The sequence below is a fragment of the Toxorhynchites rutilus genome, chromosome 3 (assembly GCF_029784135.1).
Source record: "Toxorhynchites rutilus septentrionalis strain SRP chromosome 3, ASM2978413v1, whole genome shotgun sequence".
Lineage (NCBI taxonomy): Eukaryota > Metazoa > Arthropoda > Insecta > Diptera > Culicidae > Toxorhynchites > Toxorhynchites rutilus.
The window spans coordinates 246303705-246330817 of NC_073746.1; the positions used below are offsets into that span (position 1 = coordinate 246303705).

At 38.6% G+C, this 27113-nt stretch overlaps 2 protein-coding genes across 6 annotated transcripts in view; one reads left to right on the top strand and one right to left on the bottom strand.

Moving 5' to 3' along the window:
• The window catches only part of LOC129778971 (uncharacterized), a 533137-nt gene that overhangs the window by 131121 nt on the left and 374903 nt on the right, over positions 1 to 27113 (bottom strand). The window lies entirely within an intron of this gene.
• LOC129778973 (uncharacterized) lies at positions 3738 to 5648 on the top strand. Its single transcript, XM_055786186.1, has 2 exons — positions 3738 to 4978; positions 5044 to 5648. Exons 1-2 carry the CDS (start codon positions 4158 to 4160, stop codon positions 5588 to 5590), a joined length of 1368 nt encoding a protein of 455 aa, XP_055642161.1. The 5' UTR covers positions 3738 to 4157; the 3' UTR covers positions 5591 to 5648.

The window sequence follows — 27113 nt, forward strand, 5'->3', positions numbered from 1 at the left end:
AGGTAGAAAATTTTATTGAATGATAGTATGCAATCTAAATTTAGAAAGACTATATTTAAGTATCATTAAAGGCAGGATTGATTCGAGGTTTTCAAAATGTAAATGTACATTTACAGCAAATATAGTATATGTAGTAAGTGAGTGTAATATTTTGTGGAAGATAAATGAGTATTATTTTTGTGATGGATGAACTTGGGGAAATTCTACCAATCTAGTGTAATCTCTTGAATTGAATTAGTAAGAAAAATCAGGATAAAACCGACACTCCCCGTTTTTCCCAGTTAGAAGATTTTTTTTTGGAAATTTTCCGATGTCACTTTACAAATGTGATTTCTTACGTTTCGGTACCCTTCAGCTGCGGAAGTCGCTTTGCTGTCAAAACAAACAATAAAACATAATCGTTCAGCAAACAGAAGTTAGTCCGTGTAGAAATTTGCTAGTGGAATTTAAGTCTTTTAGTCGAAAAATTTTGAAAAATTCGATACTTTTGTGAGCCTAATTATCCTTAGAACATCGTTCAGTGTATTTAGTGAGACGATAGGTGATTTTGGTGCTTGTAGATGCTCGAAAACTTTGTTTTGAAATTTCAAGTTCATTTGGGGTAACACCGACACCTTCAGTCAGGATAAATCCCACACCTTGTTTGTGTTTCGCTGACAGGAAAAATGCGTCCTTACCTTCTCTAGATGCCTCGTATTTGAAATTTCTGCTGATAACACGCACACCACATATTATCCAAGTCCATATCATTCAATTCGGGCCAAAAATATTCGGTTATCATTGAGCGGTAGCGATTCCCATTCACAGTTACGTGCCAGTCTTGATCATCACGGAAGAAGTACGGCCCAATGACGCCGCCGGACCAGAAACCGCACTAAACCGTATTTTTTTTCGGGATGCAATGGTGACTCATGGAGTACGTGTGGATTGCTGCCTGACCGATAATGCATATTTTGCTTATTTGCGAAGCCATACAACCAGAAATGAGCCTCATCGCTGAAGATGATTTTTCAAGTTCTTACTCAGCCCAATTCACGAACATACGCTTTTGGTGGTCAAGCGGCTTCAGTTCTTGCGTCAATTTGATCTCTTAAGGATGTAGGCCGAGATATTTTCGCAAAGTTCGCCACAACGACGTCACAGAGATGCCCAACACTTGAGAACGACGTGTGAGAGACTGATTTGGGTCTCAATTAATGCGCTAGCGGCAGCAAGATTTTCGACACTACAGACTCTTCTTTGTGTTTGGAACATTTTGTACTGTGTCTGTGGATTCAAATTTTCCCACTAGACGCTCAATTGTTCATCGGGCAGGACGATTATGACGACCTTAAATTGGACGTAGCGCTCTTAAAGTTGAGGCCATTGACTCCGAATTTCGGTACTAAATTTTAATAATCTCGACTCGTTGCTGGATCGTATGTCTTTCCATTATGAAATGGCAAACCTTACTGAAGAGAAATGTCAAGAGAGCGGGGAAAAAATATGACGTCGTTTGCTGTCCCTATCGATCTACTTTTGTAGCGTCCCTATTGAAATACCCGTTAGATAGCCTCTTAATACTTTGACATTATAGTACCGTTCTGAATCATATTTCGGACTCTTAAGGCATATGATGCAGAAAACAGATTTAAACTTAATGCACAGGTATTATTTGGTTGATATTTTTAATAAATTAGTTCAATATGCTTTTAAGCTTTCTACTTTGGTACCTATTTGATTGAAAACATAAGAAAATCATCGAATAAAATGCTTTTCAAATGAAGCGAATAAGAATCAAACTTCGGACACTGAATCAAATTTCGGACACTTTATTTTGTAATTTTTTGGACGAAAATTACATTACACTTGATTATATGCTATAGTCAACTGCGAAACACTTACCAAGCAATCACAGTAAACTGTTAACGATGATGAGAACTGATGAAACACGGGAGAAATTTAAATATTTATGAACGGGTAAATTCTACGTGCTCACGCTAAGCAAACGTTAAACACAAACGATAATGAGTAGTGTTGTCATATTTTTGCCGATTATGGTGCGTTAGGTTTAAATCTGTTTTCTGCATCATATGCCTTAAGCGTCCGAAATATGATTCAGAACGGTAGTTCTCATATGAATTGATAGTGAAACCAATGGATTACTCTAAAAAAGCAATTCTGATATTAATTTTATAGTTATATCGTCAGTGCATTAAGTATTTCAAGATATTAGAACGAAGCGTCCGGAATATGATGTTGCCCGAAATATGATTCAGAACGGTAACAAGTTTTCATTCGTTTTTATCCCGACAGGGTGTTGATCTCACCCGCACTCCCATTTATTCCACCAGAAAGCATCAATTTTTGTATTTTATCAAAATTCGAGTTCTACTCAAAAAATGATCAACAGATACTTCAGAATGGTTCATGAATAGTTGAAGAGAGATTCTGTAACGATTTGAAGTCGATGAAACATTGGTCTTGAAAAAATGTGGTAAACCTTAGGGTGTCGGTTTTATCCTGAGTTTCCCCAAATGAGTGTATCATCATTCATGCTCCAACAAATTTCAGAACGCAAATGCCAAATGCACTTGCCAATTTTTTCATTCTATGATAACTAATGCACGAGACTGAGACCGATCGTCTAATTTTGGTTGATGTTTTGGGCATGAGAAAAGTCGCAGCAAGACTAGTGCTAGAAGAGCAAGAGTTTTTTTTTCAATTTGGAACTCCTTTTTGAGGGAGGGCTAAACGGTCAATAAAAAGTATTACCTTGACGTTAAGAGGCGTTTGAGACCATTCAACGAAAATGTTCAACTGAGATTGTAGATAAGGAGCATCAGTCTAACTTCTGACTTCTGACTAACTGCATAAGACAATTTCAAACAACGGACGGAGAGATGTACTTCATTCAAGCATAAAAGAACAATATACGGCTCGAGATAGCTGCCTCTTGATATGCACCGGTCGTTGCGTCGAAGGAAATGGAATCATGTATCCATTTATCCTATTTGACATACATTTTGCGATTAACTAGATAGGATTTCCGCAAATCTAAGACACACTGTTTGTAGTTTAGTCACTGCAATACGATGATTGATTTCGTCAAAAGCAGCTGACAGATCGGTGTATACTACATGGACAGAAAAGTCCCGGGACTTTTCAACAGATGGCGCCACTAAAAAAATCACAAATTCATTTCGAGAGGTTCATATGTCACTAGCGTATGTGTGAAGTTTCAAGACATTTCGTTTGTTTGTTCACAAAATACAGTAGCATTTTGCACGACATTTTGAACATAAAATAGTTATCCATGCGATGAATGCCGCATTTGCAGACCGTCGACCAAAACCAGCGGCGCGTTGGTGATTCAACAGCCGGTTTGGCGTTGTTGAAGCGTAATCGAGTGGACTTCATCCGACGTTTTGTGACAACGGATAAAACGCGGATCCATTACCACACTTCTGAGTCCAGTAGGCAGAGTGGCACTTAATACTAAAATAACAGTTAAAGTAATAAACAAGTGAATTGAATGAAATAATTCCGTAGTCCTACGGTCATCTTTCCCATATTTTTCATAACAGAAAATTTCTCTCACTGCCTTTCATGCTACCATCTGGCCACAATAAGTTTGACGCAAATGCCGAACACTCATATATGAGCGATGACCTCAGAACCTTAGTTAACTATTTAACGAATCGACGTTTCCACAACGTCTCTGTGGGGCACCACTAATGACAGTACACCAACAAACTCCAAGGGGAGAGGTACTAAGTTCAGTCAAACGACTTCATCGAGCTACAGCAGCAGCTGCTGCTGCTACAGACGGTGTCGACGTGAACGCGATGACGGTGCGTTACGTTGAGACAATAATAAAACTATTACCATGCGCCTGTGCCAAATAAACGAGCTCAGAAAAAAAAACAGAACTGGGAGAGAACTCATAAAGTGCAACAAGTGCAGTCAGCAATGAGTTTTCGGAGTGGGGAAAAAGTTTAAAATTGAGTTCAGCTTCAATGGCGGTGTGAAACGGGAAGCGGAAGTTCAATCGATCCAACTGTGCAGTTTCCGTGGGTAACGCGCGAGCTTCAATGGAGTGATGCAGCTGATGAAACAGTTTTCGCTGCACTCTTCAGTTGAAACGGAAAGTTTTCACTCCTGGCAGCAATTGTGTGATGATTGAGTTAGGGAGTAATGATCCGGATAGTGGTCGCGACAGTGGAACCGTTTGTGGACGTTTTTCCATCGCCATTGATGGGAAGATTCAGAGGTGCGTGATTTACCTGTCGATTGTGGCGCTGGCACTAACGAGTCTCGGTTATGATCCATTTTTGAGAGTCGAAGAGAGAAAGGCAGCAGAGGCTGCCGAAGCGGAGGCTGCATATGAAAGTTTCTACGCAGGACTGGAAGAGGAAGCGGATGAAGATGCGGATGATATTGAAATCAATTACCAGCCGAATTTATACTTGGCACGAATATTGACGCCATGTCTGACATGTTGGCTCATAACCAAATCGAATGACCTTCATTTGGTGAACACGATCTGTGGCCTTGGACATTTGGCTGTGAGCTTGTTTTATATGTTTCTGATGCTGTCGAGGGATGTGAATGCTCTTGTCTCGATTTGCGGCTTCATTTCAGAGATTTTTTGGGCTGGAAAAATAGTGTTATATTACTACCAAATATTAAGCCTCAGCGATGTCACCGACCGATATGCAAATATAATTTATGGAGTGATAGCTCAAAGTTTTGGAGCCAGTTTACTTCCCTGGATTGTCAATAGTCTCGAAGAATCTTGGGAACAGTCGCAGCATATAATAAACATTGCTGTGGCACTTATCCATCTATTATTGTTTCACCCATTCGGACACTGTGAAGAATCATCGAAACAAGGATCATTCGAAGCAAACAAGGCATACAAATTCCAAACACTCGTCTCGATATCTACGCTCAGCGTTATTATACTCTCGGCCATCAGTAATGTCACCCTTCAGTGGTAAATATGGCGGTCTATAGAAATGAACAACAACCATCATTGCGTTTAATATAATATAATTTCAGGTTTCTGAACAACAACGAGACTCTCTTGAGATCATTTCTACCTTTCTTCGTTGGTGATGATGCTTGGGAAACATTCTGGAATGTGGTTTACCACGGAATTGCCTTCACTTTCCTGGGATTCTTTTGTATATTCCTTTCCACTAGTCAAGTCCTCTTTGCAGCTTTCCTGGTTAACTTTCTCGCTGGAACCGCATATTTGTACCTCGAGGAGGACATTGCAGCCAGACTGGCGATACCAACGGGGGCGTTCACGTTTGCGACCGCGCTAGCCTTGTTGGCGGAGCTATGTCCAAGGGACAGACTTATTCCCTTGCTGGGAATTATCTTCGTCATTGTGAATACCGCAACATACGGCTATTTCGGACTGTTGACCTTGTTCTGGAGCTCACCGGATATTGTGATCATTGTGGTTTGGGCGGCAAACGGATTCTTCGCGTTGATACTGGCGGTACTTTGGCGTGAACTCAGTCAGCTTTCGCGAGAGGACCGAGTGGCTCGACCGGATCGGAGTGGAAGTTTTCGGACTGTGATTACAACTATTTCGTGATGATTGTTCAATTGTATTGGACCAAATGAATGAAGATTATAATAAAATTATGCTGGTTAGGTCAAACTATACTTATTTGTTAAAAATGTATTAATTTTTGTGTACGTATTCGTGTCTACATATAAGATTTATTTCAAATCGTAGAATGTAGTTTTGAAATTTAAATTTCCCCTGCCTTTCTCTCCCATTCCCATCCTTCCATCAAATGCAATAAGTTGTGCATGGCACGATTTCAAATAGCTCAAAGCACTCAAAGTTTTGATTTTTTCATAAGTAAAGGAAATTTGGAAAATGAAATTTTTTGTTCGATGCCAAATGACTTAAAAATGCATAAAACGTCGAGATCTGGTGCTGTCACGAAAAAATTTTTATGCCGAAAATCGACTTTTTGGGAGTTAGCCTGAGTGGCCAAAAAATCAAAACTTTGAGTGCTTTGAGGCACCCCCTAAATCATGTCCGATTGAGCTGAAATTTCGCACAGGTCATTTTATTGGACCAATAAACAAAATGTACATGTTCAGTCCTTTAAATTCGTTAATTTTTTTTCCATACCATCATTGTCTGCAGAACAAATGTATGGGAAATTGAGAATGCTTCCAGTTTTCATCAATTTGAACTGTTTAGGTATTAGTGGATTGTACTGTATAGTATATCAAACAAATCTTAGAGAATTTTCGATTCTATTGGTGTGCAAAGTATCAGAATTTATTCTCTGTGAAAATAGTTATTAATGTTAACTTTATTTCACAAAAACGTGACCTGTTTTCTGATTTGGCACCCTTCCTGAAAGACGTAGTTCTACGTCAAAACGTCACACCGATCAGGAATTGTTAGTTGGGTAGCAAACCGGTGTGATATGTCATGGCATGTTGCGCTTAAAACTCTGTTCCGTGCATTTCATCACGCGACATCTATTAAGGTAAATGATTTTGGTTTGTCCAGTCGAAAATATGATCATGGTTTGTCCACTTTTTTGAATACTCTAATTCAGCACACCTTTGACAAATCAGGTATTGGAATGTTTCAAAACATATAAATAAAATTGTCTTTGTCATGATTTACAGTAGTTTTATAGTATATTTTTACGGAATCGCATGTTTTCAAGGATTATAAAATACAACATTCATTGGGGTCAACGCGCCCCTCATTCGAGCAAACTTTAATTCGATTACCAGATGATTATTTCGCACGTATTCAGACCTTTTCTGGATTATAACACTATATATTGGAAACATCATTCTTGCACACCATTTGTATCAGATTTACATAGCTAAATCATTAAATTAACGCATTTAGATGAACTCAACTCTGATCATGAGTTGTCCAATTCAATTATGTTGTTTTGTCCACATGATTCCTATGGCAACCGCTTGGCGCGCTGCAGTTTGTTTATTGTGTCCTTCGCGTATCGCAGAAATAAAGTTTCTCTATGTTGAGTGTGTTGAGGTGAACACTTTTAAAATGCCTAAGAAAATGCAATATTCTGAAGAAAGCCTCAATTATGAATAGATCAATATGATTACAGTAAACTCAAGCAATGATAAATGCAACATTTACTTGAGAATTCGAATGTTTTCATTCAAAAATGGTGATTTTTTTTTGGACAAACCATGATCAGAGGTGGTCAAACCATGATCATAATTCCTCTTTAAGGAAAATTGTTAAAAAACATAACAATTTGAATAATTTTAACGCCTTATTGTAGTATTAGCAACTAGAGACTTGGTGATTTTCAACAAACCCAAACTCGTATCGATTATATGTGATTTTCATGAAGAAAATTCGATTTGCATTTACTAGTTGCGTAAAAACAGCCCAAATCGGACAAACCAAGATCATTTACTCTAGATGGTTCTAATATTTCTCATATTTCAAGACGCGACGACGGGAAATGTCCCTGATTAGCCCGAGAAGGCTAACAAATGGATCTCTCTTCCTACGATATCTACGCTTGCTCAGTTTTGCTCAAAATGCCGTAGAAGCAAGAAGCATTTTGCGAGCGCGATGTACAGTTCTACGAATTGGCCAGAAATGTCGATTAAAGGAATACGATACTACATTTTAAAAACGAGAACGTTGCGAACAATCAACATTATGGACGCAATAGGACTTCCTTTCTTCCTTCCGGGTGTGCAAAAAAGTTCAACTGTTCTCACCAGTACATCTGTAAAACATTGGAAAGAGTCAGAATAAAGTGTCGAAAAGGACACGAGCCCCAGAACACACTGAGAAACAGATTTTGACGCTGAAATCCCAATGCCACAGGTTGATCAAAATTATTCGAGAAAATGGTTTGTGTTGGACGACAAAAGTTACTCCCCTCTTTCGAAGAGACACATCCCCGGAAACGATCGGCACTATTCCATAGATAGTTCTATTGGATCTTCGAACATAAAATATAAGTTTAAACATAAGTCTGAACAGAACGTGATTCTAATGGTGATGGTTCAAACACTCTGGGTTGGCTATCAATCAAGATGTGTACCAGAAGAACGTTTGAGGAAAATTTTGATCCCGTTTCAATAAAGACATCATGCCGTTGTATAGTGTTTCACAATTCCACCGCTATATGATTCCAAGAGCATTTTCTCCCTGCTTGAGAAAGTGTGTAGAATGTATAACATCGAATGCATATCCGATATGGAAAAGTTCGTTACGAAGGAAGAGTTCAATTGAGTAAATGAATTCCAATTGGACACACTTCTCATTGAAGAATATATGGGTCAAACTGGTTTGAGATTTACTACAGGTGTACTAGATTATTTGTATCATACACAAAATTACTCACACAAATGTGATAGTGTGCAGAAGTACGATGTTTTGGTCAAAACGTTTATCATCTTTTCGAAATTTTGTTAATTTGAATGTGTTTCTTGGTCTGTGAAGAAGCGAACTGGTTCCTGAGTAGTTCACGCGTTGTCAAAATTGTCAAGGAGAAGTTTCACGATCAGGACGACTGATAATAACGGAAATATCGGTGATCACAAGTAAATATAAATGGAATAAAAAAAGTTTGACAATTCAGTCTCGTTATGTTAAAACAAAAGTTAAACAGCCAATGTAATTAAATCGTTGTATTATAAATATCGTTAAGAGTATACACAACCTTGGGACATAAAACATCTGATTTGATTTCCCTCTGTTTTACTTTGTATGAAGATGCCGGACACTTACCTGAAAAGAAATAATAAATGATGAATGTTAGAAATTTATAATTTATGCATCTATCTTAACATTTAAGGTCGCACAGAACTCGGAAAACCCAAATCAATAACAGTCCTCAACCCATTGTGAAACATTTACACACTGTAAACGGCCCATCGTAAACTAACATACAAGCACCAAGGACCATTCGAAGGAACCCACCTAAATACTCAGATCCTTCCATCGGTTACTGCTCACCACGGGTAAACTAATGGACGTTTAGTTCCAGTGATAAAACATTCATGCAATATTAACAGGTTCAGCAGTGTTTGTAAGCAACAGTCATTGGCAATGAATCTTATTAATAATGCATCAGAAGTGTTCAACCAGACTAACTCACTCTGTCCGAGCGGAGACAAACTGGTGTTGACAACTCAAAATATCCTACAATTTAAAATTAATTTTGCAAAGAGAATTTCACTGCCTCTCTCGTTGACCAACCCAAACACCGTTTGACTCCGGCCGGTAGGTGGCTCCCAAAGTGATTCAAACCATACCAAGCACCATGGTACATGAATCAGAGTATGTGTGGCAGTGTAACACGTAAAACTGTCTGCATCTGGTCATATGCATATCCCCGGGCCTTCTTCCTCGACCAACAACAACAAGGGTGTATCCCCGTTAAACAAGCCGTTTGAATTATTAATGCTGGTTGGGAGAGCCACCCAACTCACCGTCCAATGTCCCACCCAACATGCTTCACTTCTGCAGCACTTAGCAACATTGAATCTGTCGTCCGTGTGTATACCGGGACCACCGGAGGGATTAGTTTCGAAAGCGCATCAAACGCACGCCCCCGCCCCCACAAGCGCGCGGTAAGCGCTAGCTTTTGGTTCGCCGGTTGGCTCATCAATCTATTTCGCATCTAGACATATTCTGGCAATCGTCGGAGTGTGTGAACCGAGAGAGTGTTGTTTATATGCCAGTTCCGCGTCAGGGTTGGGTCGGGTCACATGAAACCCAAGCCCCTAGCCACGGCATATATGGGTATATCGGGTCGGGTCACGTTTGCCTGCAGTTGGACATGCGAAAACAAAATTAGGGGCTGAAGGCTCGTGTGTAACGTAGCTATTCTACTTGAATCCAGTGCTGTTGTCACCACATTGGCACTGGTGGAATCCGGTGGACTGATTGGAAATCGAATGGTAAAAGGGATGGCTGCTGCATTTGTTTACATTTTCAATTAGATTTCTGGGAATGAGGTGTGTCAATTTAGGCTCTATATCGGCTGAATGTATTTCGAAGGTGATTAACGCTCCAGATTTGCTTAAATTTTAGGTTTCGATAGACTGTGCACTTCGTAGTTACTCCCATTCATGTAACTGAACCAATAAATTCGCATAAACAACACAATTAATTTAGCTTGGAAGTAGCAGTTTATTGTAAAAATCTTGGTGATTCGAACTTTAAATAGCCAATAATGACACCATTCATGGGTATTTCAATTGCAGGTGCAACTCTCTATTCTATAATATATTTCAACATGCGACAGCGGAGGAACCCTTCGGGTAGCCTGGGAATAGGGATAGCATCTGTTCGGAGTTTAAAATCAGGACACATCATCAGGACATTATCTTCTAGATTGAATTGAATGGCGTTAACGTTCCCTATGGAACTTTTGCCGTCTCAACGTATGCGTTAACTAGCGTCATTTATTAATACTTTGCTGAGATTTCTTAAGCCAAACAACACGCCTTGAATGTATTCCGAGGGACAAGCTCTAGAATACGCGTGATCACAGTGCAAGTCGAAGGAAATTTTTTTGACGAAAAATCCCCCGGCCAGAACAGGAATCGAACCCGAACACCCGGCATGATAATGTGAGACGCTAACCACTCGGCCACGGGTGCACTACAATCTTCCAGATATAGATAATAAAAAAAACACGATGTATTGGATTGCATTTCAAGAACCCTAGCTAATTAAAATTATTTATTTGACATATTTCTCGGACGATCCGAGCCAGCAAACATCATGCGCAATAGACCCATTCCAAAAGTGGACCAAGGTAGTCTCTATTTTGCAATTTATGAGGAACAAGCATTTGAAAAAGAGGCGTTTTAGTTTATCAGATGAACCTAAGCTCAAACATTTTTATACTTGGGATTCTCTGAGCAAACAGTAAGGGCCAACAATCCACAAAATTTGGTTGGGATCGGTCCACAAATAGAGGAGGATCAACTGTCTTAAGAAGTTGTTGTCACGTCTCGAAAAGTATACGATCCATTTCAGCGTGATGTGGTGATATTTTGACTCAATTCTAACATTTTTTTGCGTTTTCATGCACGAATCATACAAAATTAAACGATGTTTAAGTGAAATTGATTTTAAAACGTCCTAGCTTCGGCTGGACATATACTAAAATATTTTAAAGTTAGATTGGTTTGTTGTCTGTCAAATACTTTTGTGACGCGACAACATCTGACTATTTACTGTTTCGGACTGTTGAACATAAATGTTGTACGAGTATGTTCAGTTTCTTTTCAAAACACACAAATGAACTTTGCTCTATGATTTGTCACAGTAGATGAACGTAGATCCCAGAATATAGAATATAAGCTTGTTTCAGCTTCCGGTTTGCCGATGAAAGTTGAAGGAAAGTCCTTACGATATGGATATTGGGTGCAAGGGTCTTACCAGCGGGTGTCGAATATCGTATTCCGATGGTAACTTTCGGTTCGTGAAAAACGGCTCTAGAGGACCAGAAATGGCATGCAATTCCCACAATTCGATCGGGAATGATAGTGTTAGCATAAAGGGTGTGTCACATCAAATTGCATCACGGAAAAAACGTTGTAGAAATTCGCCCAGTAGACCGATCCTTTTGAAAATTTTAGACAGTCAAATAAAAACTATTAAACAACTTTTGGCATTTTCTTTTTATTCATACTTCGAGCCCAAGCCCTATGCTCGCAGCTTTCTCTTTACCCCGTCCATAAGGTTCTGTACAACGTCAGGTTGTAGTTTGTTTTAACAGAAATCCATTTTCTATTCAAGTCCGCCTCCGATTTGACAACTTTTGGGTTCTTCCGGAGGGCCTGCTTCATAATCGCCCAATATTTCTCTATTGGGCGAAGCTCCGGCGCGTTGGGCGGGTTCATTTCCTTTGGCACGAAGGTGACCCCGTTGGCTTCGTACCACTCCAACACGTCCTTTGAATAGTGGCACGAAGCGAGATCCGGCCAGAAGATGGTCGGGCCCTCGTGCTGCTTCATCAGTGGTAGTAAGCGCTTCTGTAGGCACTCCTTAACGTAAACCTGCCCGTTTACCGTGCCGGTCATCACGAAGAGGGCGCTCCGCTTTCCGCAAGAGCAGATCGCTTGCTACACCATGTACTTTTTGGCGAACTTGGATAGTTTCTGCTTGCGAATCTCCTCCGGAACGCTGAATTTGTCCTCTGCGGAGAAGAACAACAGGCCCGGCAGCTGACGAAAGTCCGCTTTGACGTAGGTTTCGTCGTCCATTACCAGGCAATGCGGCTTCGTCAGCATTTCGGTGTACAGCTTCCGGGCTCGCGTCTTCCCCACCTGGACGAATGAACTTGACAAATTCAGCTTATTGGCGACATCCCGGACCGAACTTCTCGGGTCACGTCTAAACTGCTTAACTACGCGCTTGTGATCTTTTTCACTGACGGAGCATCCATTTTTGCCGTTCTTCACCTTCCGGTCGATGGTTAGGTTCTCGAAGTATCGTTTTAGTACTCTGCTGACCGTGGATTGGACGATTCCCAGCATCTTACCGATGTCCCGATGTGACAACTCCGGATTCTCGAAATGAGTGTACAGGATTAATTCACGACGCTCTTTTTCGTTCGACGACATTTTTCCAAATTTACGAAAAATTGACAGTGAAGCATGGCCAACGTGATCTAAACACTCTTATCTGATTATAAGCGAAAGCTGAAGATATTATTCCTAAAAATTAAATTTCTACAGCGTTTTTTCCGTGATGCAATTTGATGTGACACACCCTTTATATACATTAGTGCGCGAAGAAGAATGAAAAATGAAACTAAAGTTTTATAGTGAGCAGATAGGATTTGAACGAAAGGGATATAACATTAGAGCGAGAAGAACTTAGTCTTGGAGCGACGCGTGTGGAGTTAGACATAGAAAGTGCACATACAAATGCACATGCAGTCGTCAAAGTCAACGTCTTCGTCAACACACAAACATAAACGCCCTTGCACAGGTACGCGCACATGCACACACACAGATGCGTACATAGAGTTAATCAACAGTTTCTGATAGCAAAATCAAATGCGTTCCCCCGATAGTGAGCGCCGCTCGATGAGCCTGGATTGTGCAAGCCATTGATGGCAAGCTGAAACACTAGAATGAAAAGAGCCCGAAAAAAGTCACCATATTATCAAATTGTCAGCGTTGTGGCACCTTTCATTTGACACTCTTGAAAATTCGGTAGGAAGCAACGTTCATAAAATACAAAGGGGAGTAGGTTCAGGACCACTGGTCGGGTTTGGACCGCCTTCCTCTATAGGATGGAAGGAGAGAAGAAGAATATAGAAGGGGAAGGGGAAGGAGAGACCTTAGAGAAAAGTGAAAAGAATTCAAAGGGAAAAAAACCTAAAAAATAGCATATCGTTTGCTAAATAATAAAAAATGCTTGTGTTAAATAAAAAATGAGAATTTTTTCAATCACATATAATTTTTTTTTTCATCGATTTCAGTATTTTTTTATAAATAACATAATGTGTTTTCTTCGAAAAAATGTCAGTGAATGTTTGAGTAAGGGCCGTAATCTGCTGTTCGACGCAACTTTGTCGCGATGCTCTCACAAGAACGTTGTACGGCACTTACGTCCATTTTCTGGATACAATTCCGGATTCTTGTAGTCAGTTGTTTCGTGTCCTTCGCCCTCCAATTGTTTTTATACACTAGAGCACTGAGTGAGCCAAAGAAATCCTCTATTCGGCGGCACTGGGGCAAGTTTGTTGGGTTACGATTTTTCGGCACGAACGGTATCTTTTTCTCCTCAAGATACGCCAGCGTCTTCTTGGCGTAATGGGAAGACGTCTTGTCCGGCCAGAAGACGTACTTCCCATCCGCGTGATGCTCGTTCAGGAACGACAGCAGGATTTTATCGAGGCACTCTTCTCGATAGATTTGTTGGTTGATTGCCAGACCGCTCGGCTTAAACCAAGGCTTTGAAATGCCCCGGTCGGAAATGGCGATGTACAACATAATCTTTTTTTCAAACTTGTGCTTGAACTTGTATTTCACTTCAGGCGGTGTGGATGACTTGTCACTGGAGTAGTAATTATAATTTCCTGGAATATGCGTTTTTGACATCGAAAAATAGCTTTCGTCGTCCAGAACGAAAGACGTCCCGCGGTATTTTTTGGTCATCCACCGACACTGTGATTTAACCGTCTCAATCTGCTCCTCCGTGTACTCCGGCGACCTCGTTTTCTTCTTGCAGACGATTCCTTCCATCTTGAGGGTCGGATGGATCAATACGTGGGAGCAGCCATATTTCCGACCGGCGTCACGCAGGCTGGTTGCGTCCTTGTTGTCAAACAGCTTCTTTAACGATGTCTTCCTCTGCTTCGTCATTATCGTCACCGGACGACCACTTCCGACCTTCTGCTCTACGTTCAGGGAACCCAGGATACGATATACCGTACTGACAGGTACATTTGCGTCCTTAAAATGTACCACCGTGAACTCTTTTCCTTGCTGGAAATGCGTTTCGTAGAACCGTACAATGCGTTCGCGGAGCACGTGCTGTTTCGACGCCACCTTTGCTTTGACTAAATTCAAACTAGCAAAACCAAACACGCCTACTGTTTCTAGGGAGCCCAAAGAGCAATTTTCTTGAAGAAAGGTGAAATTCATGTTTAATACACCTTACCGATTGAATGCGAGGGCGCTTTTTTTTATATTTTTTCATTGAAGCTGAGGTTCTTTTTTGAATAACATATCCAAAAATCAGAGAGGTGTTTTTTTTGTTTTTGAGGAACGATTTTTCAAAGTTAATTAATGGTCCGAAAAACCATTTTTTTCCTTTTTTTTCGGCCACAAAAACTACTTGAACTTCCTTGAACTACTGAACCGATTCAGATGATTGACATATCAAAATAAAACCTGATATAGTCTTCTTTAAAAAAAACATTACACTTGCGAAAAAAAGGTGTTTTGTTGTTGTAATTATTGATTGTATTTGTTTTTTATAGTTGACTCAGCTTAAGATAGAGTGCGCTATATATGTTTTTTTTAATGCTGAGTTTACATAAAATATCCCAGAAATCGGAGGAGTGTTTTCTTCCTTCTTTTGTTTTGGAGTTATTATTTTTCAAATTTAACAAATTTTCAGTCTTCGTACAATGTTCCTATGCAACTATACTAGGTCTATGCTTCCAAACCCAATTTTTCCGCAAATGTTATTTTTTAGAAGCTTCATTTTAATATATCGCTCATTTGAAAAGATTCAGCAGTTCAAAAGTTATGAATTTTCGAAAAAAGTCGTTTTTGGAAAAAAATATTTTTTGGATCATCGGTTAACTTGGCAAAACCATAACTCAAATACAAAAGAAAACGCCTCTCTGATTGAAGGATATGTTATGTAAAAAAAAAACCCTCAGCTTTCAAGAAAAAAATATAACAAACCAATTTTCTATCACCCAGCAGTATTTATAAACCTTTCTTATGCCCAGTTAAGGTAATTTTCGTAATTCAGTTTTATCAGTTTTAACACGTTGACTGCCAAGGCAATTTTCAGAAATCTGGCCAAAAATGGCAATTTGATTTTATCACATTATATTATTAAAAACTCAAATTCTAGTACATAGGTATCATAAAAAAAATTTTTTTGTTGCTTTTTTCATAAAAATGGTAAGTAAACATAGGACGAGATAACTCGTAGTTGGCGTCCTTAAAAAGATCGCAATCTACGAGTTATCTCGTAGTTGGCAGTCAACGTGTTAAGTAGAGGAAAAGGTTTGAAAAGATTGGAGTGAAATTGGTATCAATGTTCATTTTATAGTTACTATGCGTTCCGTCCGAGAAACGTACGGAAGGGAAAACGCATCCAATCGCAAGTACCACCCCTTCTCATTCGGCACGAAGCGAAGGAGAGTCAAAGAAGCCACCCGAACGCTCGATGACCAGTCTATTTTCAACCGTAATGCAAGCCACATCAGTAGCAGCAAGTACAGCAGCATAGTATCAACATCGATAGCAGCAACACTACCAGAAGAATAGTGGCGTATTCGCATGCCTTTCCAAAGCACATCCCAAAATGTTAGGCCTTTCACAGCACGGAGCGGAGCCACAGGGGCTCCCACCCGTCAAATAAAGCGTGAGGAACAGGAAGGTTCCTTCCACGCACCCGTTGCCTCCATGAGTGGAGCAACATAACAAAATACAGTCCACCCCACAGTTCCCAGCAGACGGAACACTATGTTTGAGGGAGTGTATGACTGTATCGACAGATTGAGTGGTTATAACAGGCATGGCTTAATAGTATGTGTGAACCGAAACTTGACATTAAAATGAGGAACAAAAAAATCATTGTAGCCAACTCTGGTAAAGTATGCGGTGTTCAGGAACAGCAATGAATTGGGAATTTCTAAGCTGATGAAATGGTTATGCATCCTGAAAGAGTTGGGACAATGAATAGTGTCATGCAGTATATCTACTCCGATTAGAATTGTGCCCACCTCAATCAGTCAATCAGTTGCAATTTAATTTTGCTAGTCTTACCTTTCATTTTCATTTCATTTATTCATTCTATATACTTGTAGAGTTAGGGTTATCCCTTATAGATATCTCCTTATCTCTAAATTTCGGTCTTGAAACATGTTCGAAGTTATGCTAAAAGTTCAAAAAATGCTCCAACAATACCAAGTGGAAAGTCCGCCGAGGAATATCAGGCTGGGGGCATGCGTAGTTCATAAGGGAGATTGTTGTGAACTGTAATACAAAACAATCCGTACATTGCTTTTTCACAAGATCCTTTTTATGAAAAAATAATGAAAAACACTAAGGTATAAGCATATTTCCTCAAATTTCTTAGCTTTAAGTATTCACCAATTTGTCAACAATTTTCGAGCGCAATTGACGCAATGAAAATTGTGTATTAAGCTCCCAACCGTTCTCCTCTGCGTACCTGATGACCACATAAAAGCTATTCAACGCAGACATTTCTGAAACATTATAATACTCATCATTCTCACCAAAACTCACAGACTGTGATGTAACATCCACTGCTGGCTGAGTAGAATCTTTTACAGCAAAGGAGTTGTCTTCATTTTGAGTAGGGCTAAGAACGCCTGCAACGATTTCGTCATCCTCCAGCATTTCGTATTCAGCATCTTCCTCGTCAAAGATATCTGTTGTTTCGATCCTCTCCGCAATATTCATCAGCTTTTCATTACGGTTGACTTCCTTATTACGTCTGCGGTAATTTGTTCCCACGCTTGAGCGTTCAATACATTGCATCCTTGATATTTAGTTTCTTTACGTTTTCCTTAAATTCTCCTTCTCGCGCTTGAACATCCCGCATCATATGGTTTTTTGTACCGAATCTTAATCTTTTGTATGATATTTTGATCCATGGGTTAGATCATTGTAGTAGTTTTAGGTGGTAAGAGCGTAGTATAAATCGCCCCATCTTCAGTTTTCAATTCATCTCCACTGAAGTGTGCCTAACAATTGTCCAACACAAGAACAACAATTGGAAGCTCTGATGCTGGAGACTTGGGGTATAAATTGGCCGAAAAACCATTCTTTGAATAGCGATTTAGTCATCCATGCGTTTTTGGATGCCCTGCGATATGCTGGTAGTACTTTGGCGTTTTTCAGCGCTTGCGGTCCAATCGACTTGTTAATTATCGTGAAAGGAAGTTTCAAAGTGCCGTCCATGTTGCTAAATGGCATAAACGCGACTCTTTCTTTAATGATTTTATGGTTGGGAGCTGATCTGGCATCCTTAGCGATGAATGATTTCGTAGGAGTTCTCTTAAAAAACAATCCACTTTCGTTGGCATTAAAAATCTGACATGGAGACAAATTTTTATTGCGAATTTCGGTAGCGAAGTCAGCTGTATACTTATCAATGATGGTCACATTGCTAGACAACTTTTCACCACTGAGTTTCAGCAAACGTGTCTTTTAATGAACTTTTCAATATAACCACGACTACCGAAATCACCTTCTCTGACAATTTGGTTGAAAAAATTCTTTGCCTATATTTGTAGCATCTGTTGACTTACTGGGATGTGCAGCTGCCGTTTGTGTAAAAACCAAATGTAGAGAGCTTCATCAACCTTCGGGTGTCGAGGTTCTTTGAAGCGCTTGCGTTTAGATGTAAGTGAAGCGTGGTATGTATCTTAAGAAAGTATTTTTTTATTTTATGACTTACTGAGAGTTCCTTGCCGTTCTCCGAACTTCGTTAAAATGCTATTTTTGGCATATTTAATGCTATAATTGTGGAAGCAGAATCAACTTTACTTTTTCATTATGTCGCTCACTGGCATACTTTTTTAAAGCTCTTGAATAATTTCAACCTTATTCGAAAATAGCAAACAAGCACGTCTTCGTTTTTTTTACCTTCTTACGTGGTAAACGTCCCATTTTTAAGTTCTAGAGAATGTCCTCTTCCTCACTCACTCTACTCACAATATAAATAGGATGTTCAAATAGGCTTACAATGACAGATAGAACAGTGTGTGCAGAAGCTTCTTGACTGTGGAGAACTGGTTACATTGTTGCTGAATCGTTTCAATCAGCTATATGTACAGGGTAACCATCGTAATTTGAATACTGGAAATATTGTATAATATTGTTGAGTACTAAACCGATCGGCGTCATTGTTTACGTTTGTGAAATGTGCATTCAGTACAATATCAACCATGTATCGATATGCGTTGGAAGTTTCAAGAATTAAATTAATTCCACCTTATTGAATGATTTCGTGATCTAAATTGAGATCCAAAATGAAAACTGGACGTGAGACATTTGTTTAAATAAATTTAAATGTTTAAAACAATGTCAGCTAAACTTTTTCTCCGCTTCAACTAGGGCAGTACTTGTTTAAAAAAAGAGAAATATAATATTCTTGGGTTTTGATAGGAGATATACACATGACAATGCTACCCCATTTTACGGTACCTATTTGTTTGTAAAAATTCTAGAAAGATTTATTCGAAATATTCTTTATACTCCAAAAACAATTCCTGTGTTGTTTATTTTTAATCCTCAGACATCTTAAACGGTTACGTTATATCAAGTTTGCCTTATGTCGAGGTATGACTGTGCAATCAATAATTACAAAAATGAAATTCATTTTTTTCGCAAGTATAATATTTTTTAAAGAAGAATATCTTATAGGCTTTAATTTAGTACGACAATCATCTGAATCGGTACAGTAGTTCAAGAGTTAGGAATTTTTGTGGGAAAAGAGGGAAAAATTTATTTTTCGGACCATCGATTAATTTTGAAAAAAAAAGATTAAAATTAGAGTTTTTTGAAATCCGAAAAATCACCGGAAATCGGGGTTTACTTAAAGAGTTTACTTACTATCTTTACTGTTATTTCGAAAAAAAATTTTGTTTGTCACTTGATCGTTTTTCCATCTGAAAAGTCGATTTATGACAACAAATTTTTTAGTTTACTGTTAATCTCGAATTCTCGTAAATTTTAAGACATCTGGCATCAATTTTTTTTAAAACAGCGATTTTTTGATTTTCTAAAAACTCAAATTTTAACGTCTGCGACACTAAGAAATGAAGTCCGAACGAGACAGTATTTTGCATAGGGTATACTATCGTGCAAATCAACATTTCGCAGCAAGTTCCGAATGAAAAATAGAGATGCAACTAAAATCCAAATTGAGAGCCACTATATCGGTTTGACATGGAACGGATGTTTGATGATAGAAAATTATTCGCACAAGGTCGCGATGCTTTGAACGGATGCACTTTTGATACAGCTACACAGCAATAACTGAATTCCACTCAAAATCACTGTAAAAAATAATGAACACTAAATTTAGAACCTTTCCACGAAACTGCAAATGTGAGCGCACCGTCAGCCAGCTCGTTTCTCTCGGTGTAAGTCTACTCCGTTTATGACATCCACCCCCGTCGGTTTCCTTTAATCACCGATCATGAACGCTGACGAGGCTGATGTTGATGAGGACGTTGATTATAATGGTGATAATCCTTTGTCCTCCCGCGTTTGCGTCCAAACAGTGTGTATGTATAGCACTCTATAGGTGGCCTTAAGCATTGCGACAGAATACAGAATTAAACCTCCCCCGCCGTGTGATCGGCAGAAAACGCTGACCAAAAAAGTGGTGGAGCATTTGGAGGACGGAGGGGAGTTATCAAATTAGAGTGTCGTGCGGTGACTGCTGCTAGCTTCCAAAAATCTCGACCAAACACAGCGGCATAACACTCCCCGATGGTGGTGATAAGTGACAAATTAAATAAATAACCCCACACTCTTCGTGCTTTTTGGTGGACATCGTGGATCGTACCGCATTTAGTTTAGCACGGAGTTTGTTTTACGGACTGCTGCTGCGAATAAAATTATACTAATTAGTGTATTAAATGATGGAATTGTGGCATGGAAAGTTGGTATTATGAAACTTTTATGTTTCGTCGAATAGTGTGCAAAGATAATTTGCAAATGAATTGGTTGTGCTAACAAAAAGAATTTTCGCATTCAATAGAATTTGGATGGAGTGGACGAGTTATTGCCGAACACAGCTACTAATGTGTCACGGAAAAGGTAAAATCGTACTCATATATAGTCTGTTGCAAATGAAGTTTGTATGGATTCTCCGGGATTATTTTTATTTTTGATTCACTAAATCCAACCTAAGACCATTTACGAACGAAAGTACCCATCATTCCCCCACCCAAAGACGTATTAACGTCCAATAATTTACGCAAGTTCGCTTGTTCTGCAAGGGTACGCGGGACCCGGAACAGGTCACGTAACGATTTTTTTTCGTTCGTCCTGCCACCAACGAAACGAAAATAATAGGGCATTCCATCCATCGGGCTTCAACTATTTCCCCCCCTTCCCAGGGTGCAAAAGAGGGTCCTTTTGTTCGAACGGAGGCATGGCCTCTCCTCTTTGATGGAATCTTGCGAGTTTCTGCAAATTCGCATTGCTCCGATGGAAGCTGGTGAGGTTAGGGTTTCCTGTATCATGCTGTTGTCGTCTACACCTTACAACACTAAACTATCCATTTTGCACGTTGTAGTGACAGTTTGCTCTTTTGTTAGGCGATAGATATTCTTCTTGTTCACTGGGAGCTGCTGAGCTGAGGAGGACGGGATATGCTTAGTGCACTCGAAGGAGCACATCTCTAGGTCAGTTTGGGTTAGGCATGGAGTAGAGCGACGTTGAAAGGGGAGTACAGACATTTTGTGTCGATCTGATTTCCAATGGTTTGGCTTCAAGGGAAACTAATTGGCAAATGTTGAGACGTCGGGGCGAGGGAGGTTATTTTCATTTCTTGCTATACAAACCTTTTTTTTCCTCGAGCTTTTGTTCGGATGGAAATGACAAAATACATGCTTCTCGATGGTTGACCTCGTTTGCAAGAGCAACTCAAGGAGGAATACCTTGAATGCAGCAGGTACTACGGATGATTGATTTTGAATCGAGTGAAAAGTTATGCATCTCTGTCGTTTTTTCGTTCATTAGATTTATGTCAATATCTTAAAAAAAACTCTGAAGGAAAGTCCGTAAGTCGATAGTCAATAATTTCGATTAAAGATTAATCGCTCAATCGTCAAATTCTTCATTGATGTAAAGACACATTTTGAACGCTTCGAACAAAGGAAAATAAAAGCTTTTATTCAATGATTACATTGCTTTAAAAATCTCTCACCGCTTAGTGTGCAATTGATTATTGAAGCGAGAGCGGTTAAGTGCTGTCTCAGTTTGATGGGAATTCATCCGAAGTTGTCACTTCAGTACATGCGACTTCTAACATTGAATCCGGAAATACTCACCGTTCGTCATCGGGATGATGTACCCTTTTAAACGGTTGTGTCACATTCACCCGAATACCATCCATCCGAAACACGTTTACCCGAAGCCCGAATGTAACAATACCCTAATATAACATTTACCAGACTGCAACAAATACCGGAATGCGATATTTTCTCGAATGTATCGTTTACCGGTATGAAGATGGAAAAATTCCGATAAATCAGATTGAGAATTTTGTCGAATCTACAGTTGATAAATAAGATTAAATCAAAACAACATGAGATGGAAAAAAAATCTGAAGTAAAATGTAATTCCCCATTGTAATGGGGAATTTTTTAAATGATGCTGGAGACATCACTGTGTTATTTTTAGAAATTAGTGTACACACAATTAACATGCCGTCCTCCTTACCGTTTTGCTCTTTAGGGCTGAGACCATTTAGAAATGAAGATATGGAATAAATCGAAAATTAAGCAGGTAATTTTAACATACAAATTATAAAGCATTAATACCTTGAAGATGAGAAAAGAATCGGAAAGAAAAACATGGTACAAACGTATTAACTCCACCACGAAATTATGCGCTATTATTATTATGAAATCATAATTATGGGAATTCAAAAATACATTCATGTGAAAGAGTTTATTTGAATGTTTTCTATCCATGTAACACTGTGACCAAATTTTTTTCAATCAAGTACTATTAACAGGTGGTTATCGAGTTAGTATTAACCACTGGTGGGCTTCCAGTATCGAGGAAAATGTGGAAATATCTAATCGTTGCTGGAAAATAATCTGCCAGTTCCCCTTGGAATTGAAAATTACATTCAAGCGAAAGAGTTTATTTTAATGTTTTCTATCCATGTAACACTGTGACCAAATATGTTTCAATCAAGTGCTATTAACAGGTGGTTATCGAATTAGTATTAACCACTGGTGGGCTTCCAGTATCGAGGAAAATGTGGAAATATCTAATCGTTGCTGGAAAATAATCTGCCAGTTCCCCTTGGAATTGAAAATTACATTCAAGCGAAAGAGTTTATTTTAATGTTTTCTATCCATGTAACACTGTGACCAAATATGTTTCAATCAAGTGCTATTAACAGGTGGTTATCGAATTAGTATTAACCACTGGTGGGCTTCCAGTATCGAGGAAAATGTGGAAATATCTAATCATTGCTGGAAAATAATCTGCCAGTTCCTCTGGGAATTTAAAAATACATTCATGTGAAAGAGTTTATTTGAATGTTTTCTATCCATGTAACACTGTGACCAAATACATTTCGTTTTGTGATTTTTCAATCAATCGCAATTAACAGGATAGCTTCTGAAGATTATTCTTCCCCATCAGTAGGATATTTCCGTATCCAATATTGTATGCGCCCGCAATCGATTATTGCTCAGTCGCCGAAAGTTCCGAGCTCAGAGAGTTCATTCCCCTCTAGTTTGCCTTCCAAATTGCCATCGTAAACCACACCTTCTCTCGATTCAATCACACACAAAAAGCATACTTAGGCGATATTCTGGTGGTGAGACACATTCATTTTTCGTGAGGACATCAACAAGACAACATCGTTGCCTAACGTGCTGGAGGCGGTGGCGGCGAAGGATCGACACATACACGCGCAGAATTCTTTCTGCCATTCAGCATCGAGAAAGTTCCGGAAAGATCTAATCATTGCTGGAAAGTAATCTGCCTGTTCCTCTGGGAATTTTAAAATATATTCATGTGAAAGAGATTATTTGAATGTTTTCTATCCATGTAACACTGTGACCAAATATTTTTCAATCAAGTATTATTAACAGGTGGTTATCGAGTTAGTATTAACCACTGGTGGGCTTCCAGTATCGAGGAAAATGTGGAAATATCTAATCGTTGCTGGAAAATAATCTGCCAGTTCCCCTTGGAATTGAAAATTACATTCAAGCGAAAGAGTTTATTTTAATGTTTTCTATCCATAAAATATCCATATAATACATTTGGGTTTGTGATTTGTCAATCAAGTACAGTTAGCAGGTTAGCTTCTGAAGATTATTCTTCAGAACAAGGTTTTTCGTATCCTATATTGGATGCATAAAACCTTGTGCCTCCAACGTAACGCTCTCGTTTTCGAAGTCCCCCAAATATTCATTTATTCATTCATTCAGAATGGATTTAGATTCAACTTCAAACAAATGATCTCTAAATCAACGATAGTCCTACGTCACCCTTGCGTCACAAAGAGTTTTTCTATTTATTAAAATAACCTACATAGTGCTTTTTTTCTATGTTGCGTTAGGGTCATCATGAAAAAAAAACATTTTTTTTGCATCTTTTATATTTAAAATTTTACAATACGCTCTATTCATTCGTTTGTCGTTCTTTCTGGGCAAACATAAAAAATGTTAATTGACGGCATTTAGAAGGGTATATTTGACTTAACATAATGTTAAATTTTCAAAACTATGTTATTTTTTGTATTTGAGTAAATTCAACTTGAATTAGGTTTTATGAAAAAACATCAATAACTTTAAGTAGGATTAATATATTGACAAGTTCTGCATCGCAAAATGTTCGGTTTGATAAGCTCTATAAGTAATCCCAAGACAATATTGATGTAGAGGTTGAAATATAAAAGTTAGAGCAAAAACCGTGACCCTCGAAGATCTCTATTATCTAGACCAGCTATACTCAACCTGCTGCCCACCAGGCTCTTTTGGTGGGCCCGCCTGGCCCGTTATCATTTTGTATGTGTAACAATTACTTAAGAAACCATTTAGGAAACATGAGATGAGAATAACGGAGTTTAACACATTACACATTGGTTAGTCGTCTAGTTAAGTGGTATTAATAGATTGAATATATATTAAATACATTAAATCCGATCATTAGGGCTTATACTGTCGAGATTAAATAGTGAGTAAAATTGGAAATATGGATATGAAAATATGAATATGAAATCATTACCTTTTCTGACATAAGACTACGTCTTTCAGTAATGGTACCAAATCAGAAAACTGGTCACGGTTTTCTATGAAATAGTTTTACCGTTAATATTTATTTTAGCTATGAATTAATTTTCATAGTTTGCATTCCAATCGAATTGGAATTTCTTTAAACTTATTCGGTAAATTAAACATTACGGTTCCCGGTTAAATTGGAATAATTGAAGAATATCCATTTTCGTGTTCTTGTGGCCGAGTATGTACGGGGGAGGTATAATATTCAAATATCACTGCTATTAAGACAGGCGTAAATTGGTTGCATGAAATGCAATTGCAGTCATTCGTTCTCCGGACAATGTGGATAGAGATAATATTGCAATCTTAGCTCTCCCGTATTTTATCAGTCATCTAACTAGCGACCAGACAGCAGCGAGTCTTTCGAATAACCTTTCTCAAGGTTGAGTTTTCCAGATTGGTCTTTTTCAGGGCTAGAGACGAATGAACTGATGAATTTAAAAACCGCTATAATTCAAACCATCATCATCATCATCATCATCATCATTCAAGTCATCTAGCTCCAGCTATCAAACAGCAGTCTTTCTCAATGCTGATGTCACACACAATGGTTTTGCTCGATTCTAAGGAAAAATAAAGATAGATCTCGCGGTGTATGGCGCCATTTTGTTCGGTGGTGACTTCTGGGGTGCAAAGTTTGGAGCGTGAAACACCTCTTTGTCAGTTGTACAAAGTGGTATGTTAATCACTTCATTCGAAAGATAAAAGGTGTATGAGTAATGCTGTTTACTAATTGACTCAAAAACTTGTCTCAATATTTCGAAACTGCTTCAAAAGCTAAATATTGAAGTCACAAAAAAAATCTAAAAGTATGATTACCTGCTTTGAAGTCCATCTTAGTCAAGATTTGTCGATGCATGTCGTTTGCTGTCAGCGAAAGTTCTCGAAATATTGTACTCGCCCTGGCTATTCTCATTTTCTATTTTGCAATTTTTTTTTCGCCACAGAATGCATCTTCAGAATATGTAAAAAGCAAGCATAGTGTAGAGCGGAATAAAAGCAGAAGAGGAATATTAAATAGGATATACGTCGTCGGTTTTCATATCGTGGAGATTGCACGAATTGTCGATTTTATGCGTTGTGCGTTATCAAATAGATAACGGCAGTGTGAGACATATATATAATCGCTTGGAACTGCACTATATGCATGAAAAAATGCCGATACATACTGAATGTGTCACGTGTATTGTTCTGAGTGTACTGTTCTCGTTAGAATAAAAATGAAACATGAATCAACCATTTTCAGCTGCTTGTACAAAACAACACAAACCCATCATAATAAAAAAAACATTCGAAAATTTAGTGATAAATAAATCAATGAATATATAATAGTGTGCACCCGTGCCCGAGTCGTTAGCGTCTCACATTATCATGCCGGATGCTCGGGTTCGATACCCGTTCTGGCCGGTGGATTTTTCGTCAAAGAAATTTCCTTCAACTTGCACTGTGATCCCGCGTATTCTAGAGCTTGTCTCTCGGAATACATTCAAGGCGTGTTATTTGGCTTAAGGGGGTATTCTAGTGTAGAGAAACGAATTTCTTTCGTTTTCTCGAGCTCCGCAAAAATAAAACGAAGAATATTTTTTCTATCCATCATATCATTATTAGTTCATCTATCTTTTAACAATAAAACAAAAATTGAACGGAGAAAAAATGTGCAAAACTAGAATAGTTAAGAGCTGATGAAGTGAGGGGGTTCAAAAAAAAGTTGTACCATGGCGTTCTCGATTCCAGCCCTTCTGGTTATCTGAATCAAAAAAATCGAATTGATTCTGAATCAGTAAAGATGTCGCTATCGCATGAACCTCGGGAAAGTCAAAAACATGTTTTTTGACAAAATGGCGGCCGTTTGAAAAACAAAATGCGGTTTAAAACGTTTTTTCATACGTACCCTATTTTTTAAAAAGTAGTGAAATTTAAAAAATATCATTTTTTAGAAGTTCATGCGATAGAGAGTTGTCTGCAGATTGTATCCATATAAATTTGACATGAATCGGTTCAGTAGAACTTGAGATATCGTGTACCCCAGTTTAAAAAAAACAGTTTCGAGTATATTCTTGTATATTCTTGACCGCCTAAAGTATATTCTTAAGTGCCTAAAGTACAGAAATATGAAGGAACATTTTTTTTAATTTTTTTTCAAATTCCTAGACTAGAATACTCCCTTATGAAATCTCAACTATGTATTAATAAATGACGCTAGTTAATGAATACGTTGAGATGGCAGAAGTTCCACAGGGAACGTTAACGCCATTCAATAACAATGTTCATTGAAATAAATGGAGGAAATTGAATTATCATCATTGCAGCCAGCGAAAAAAATCGACACTAATTGATCTGCTAGGA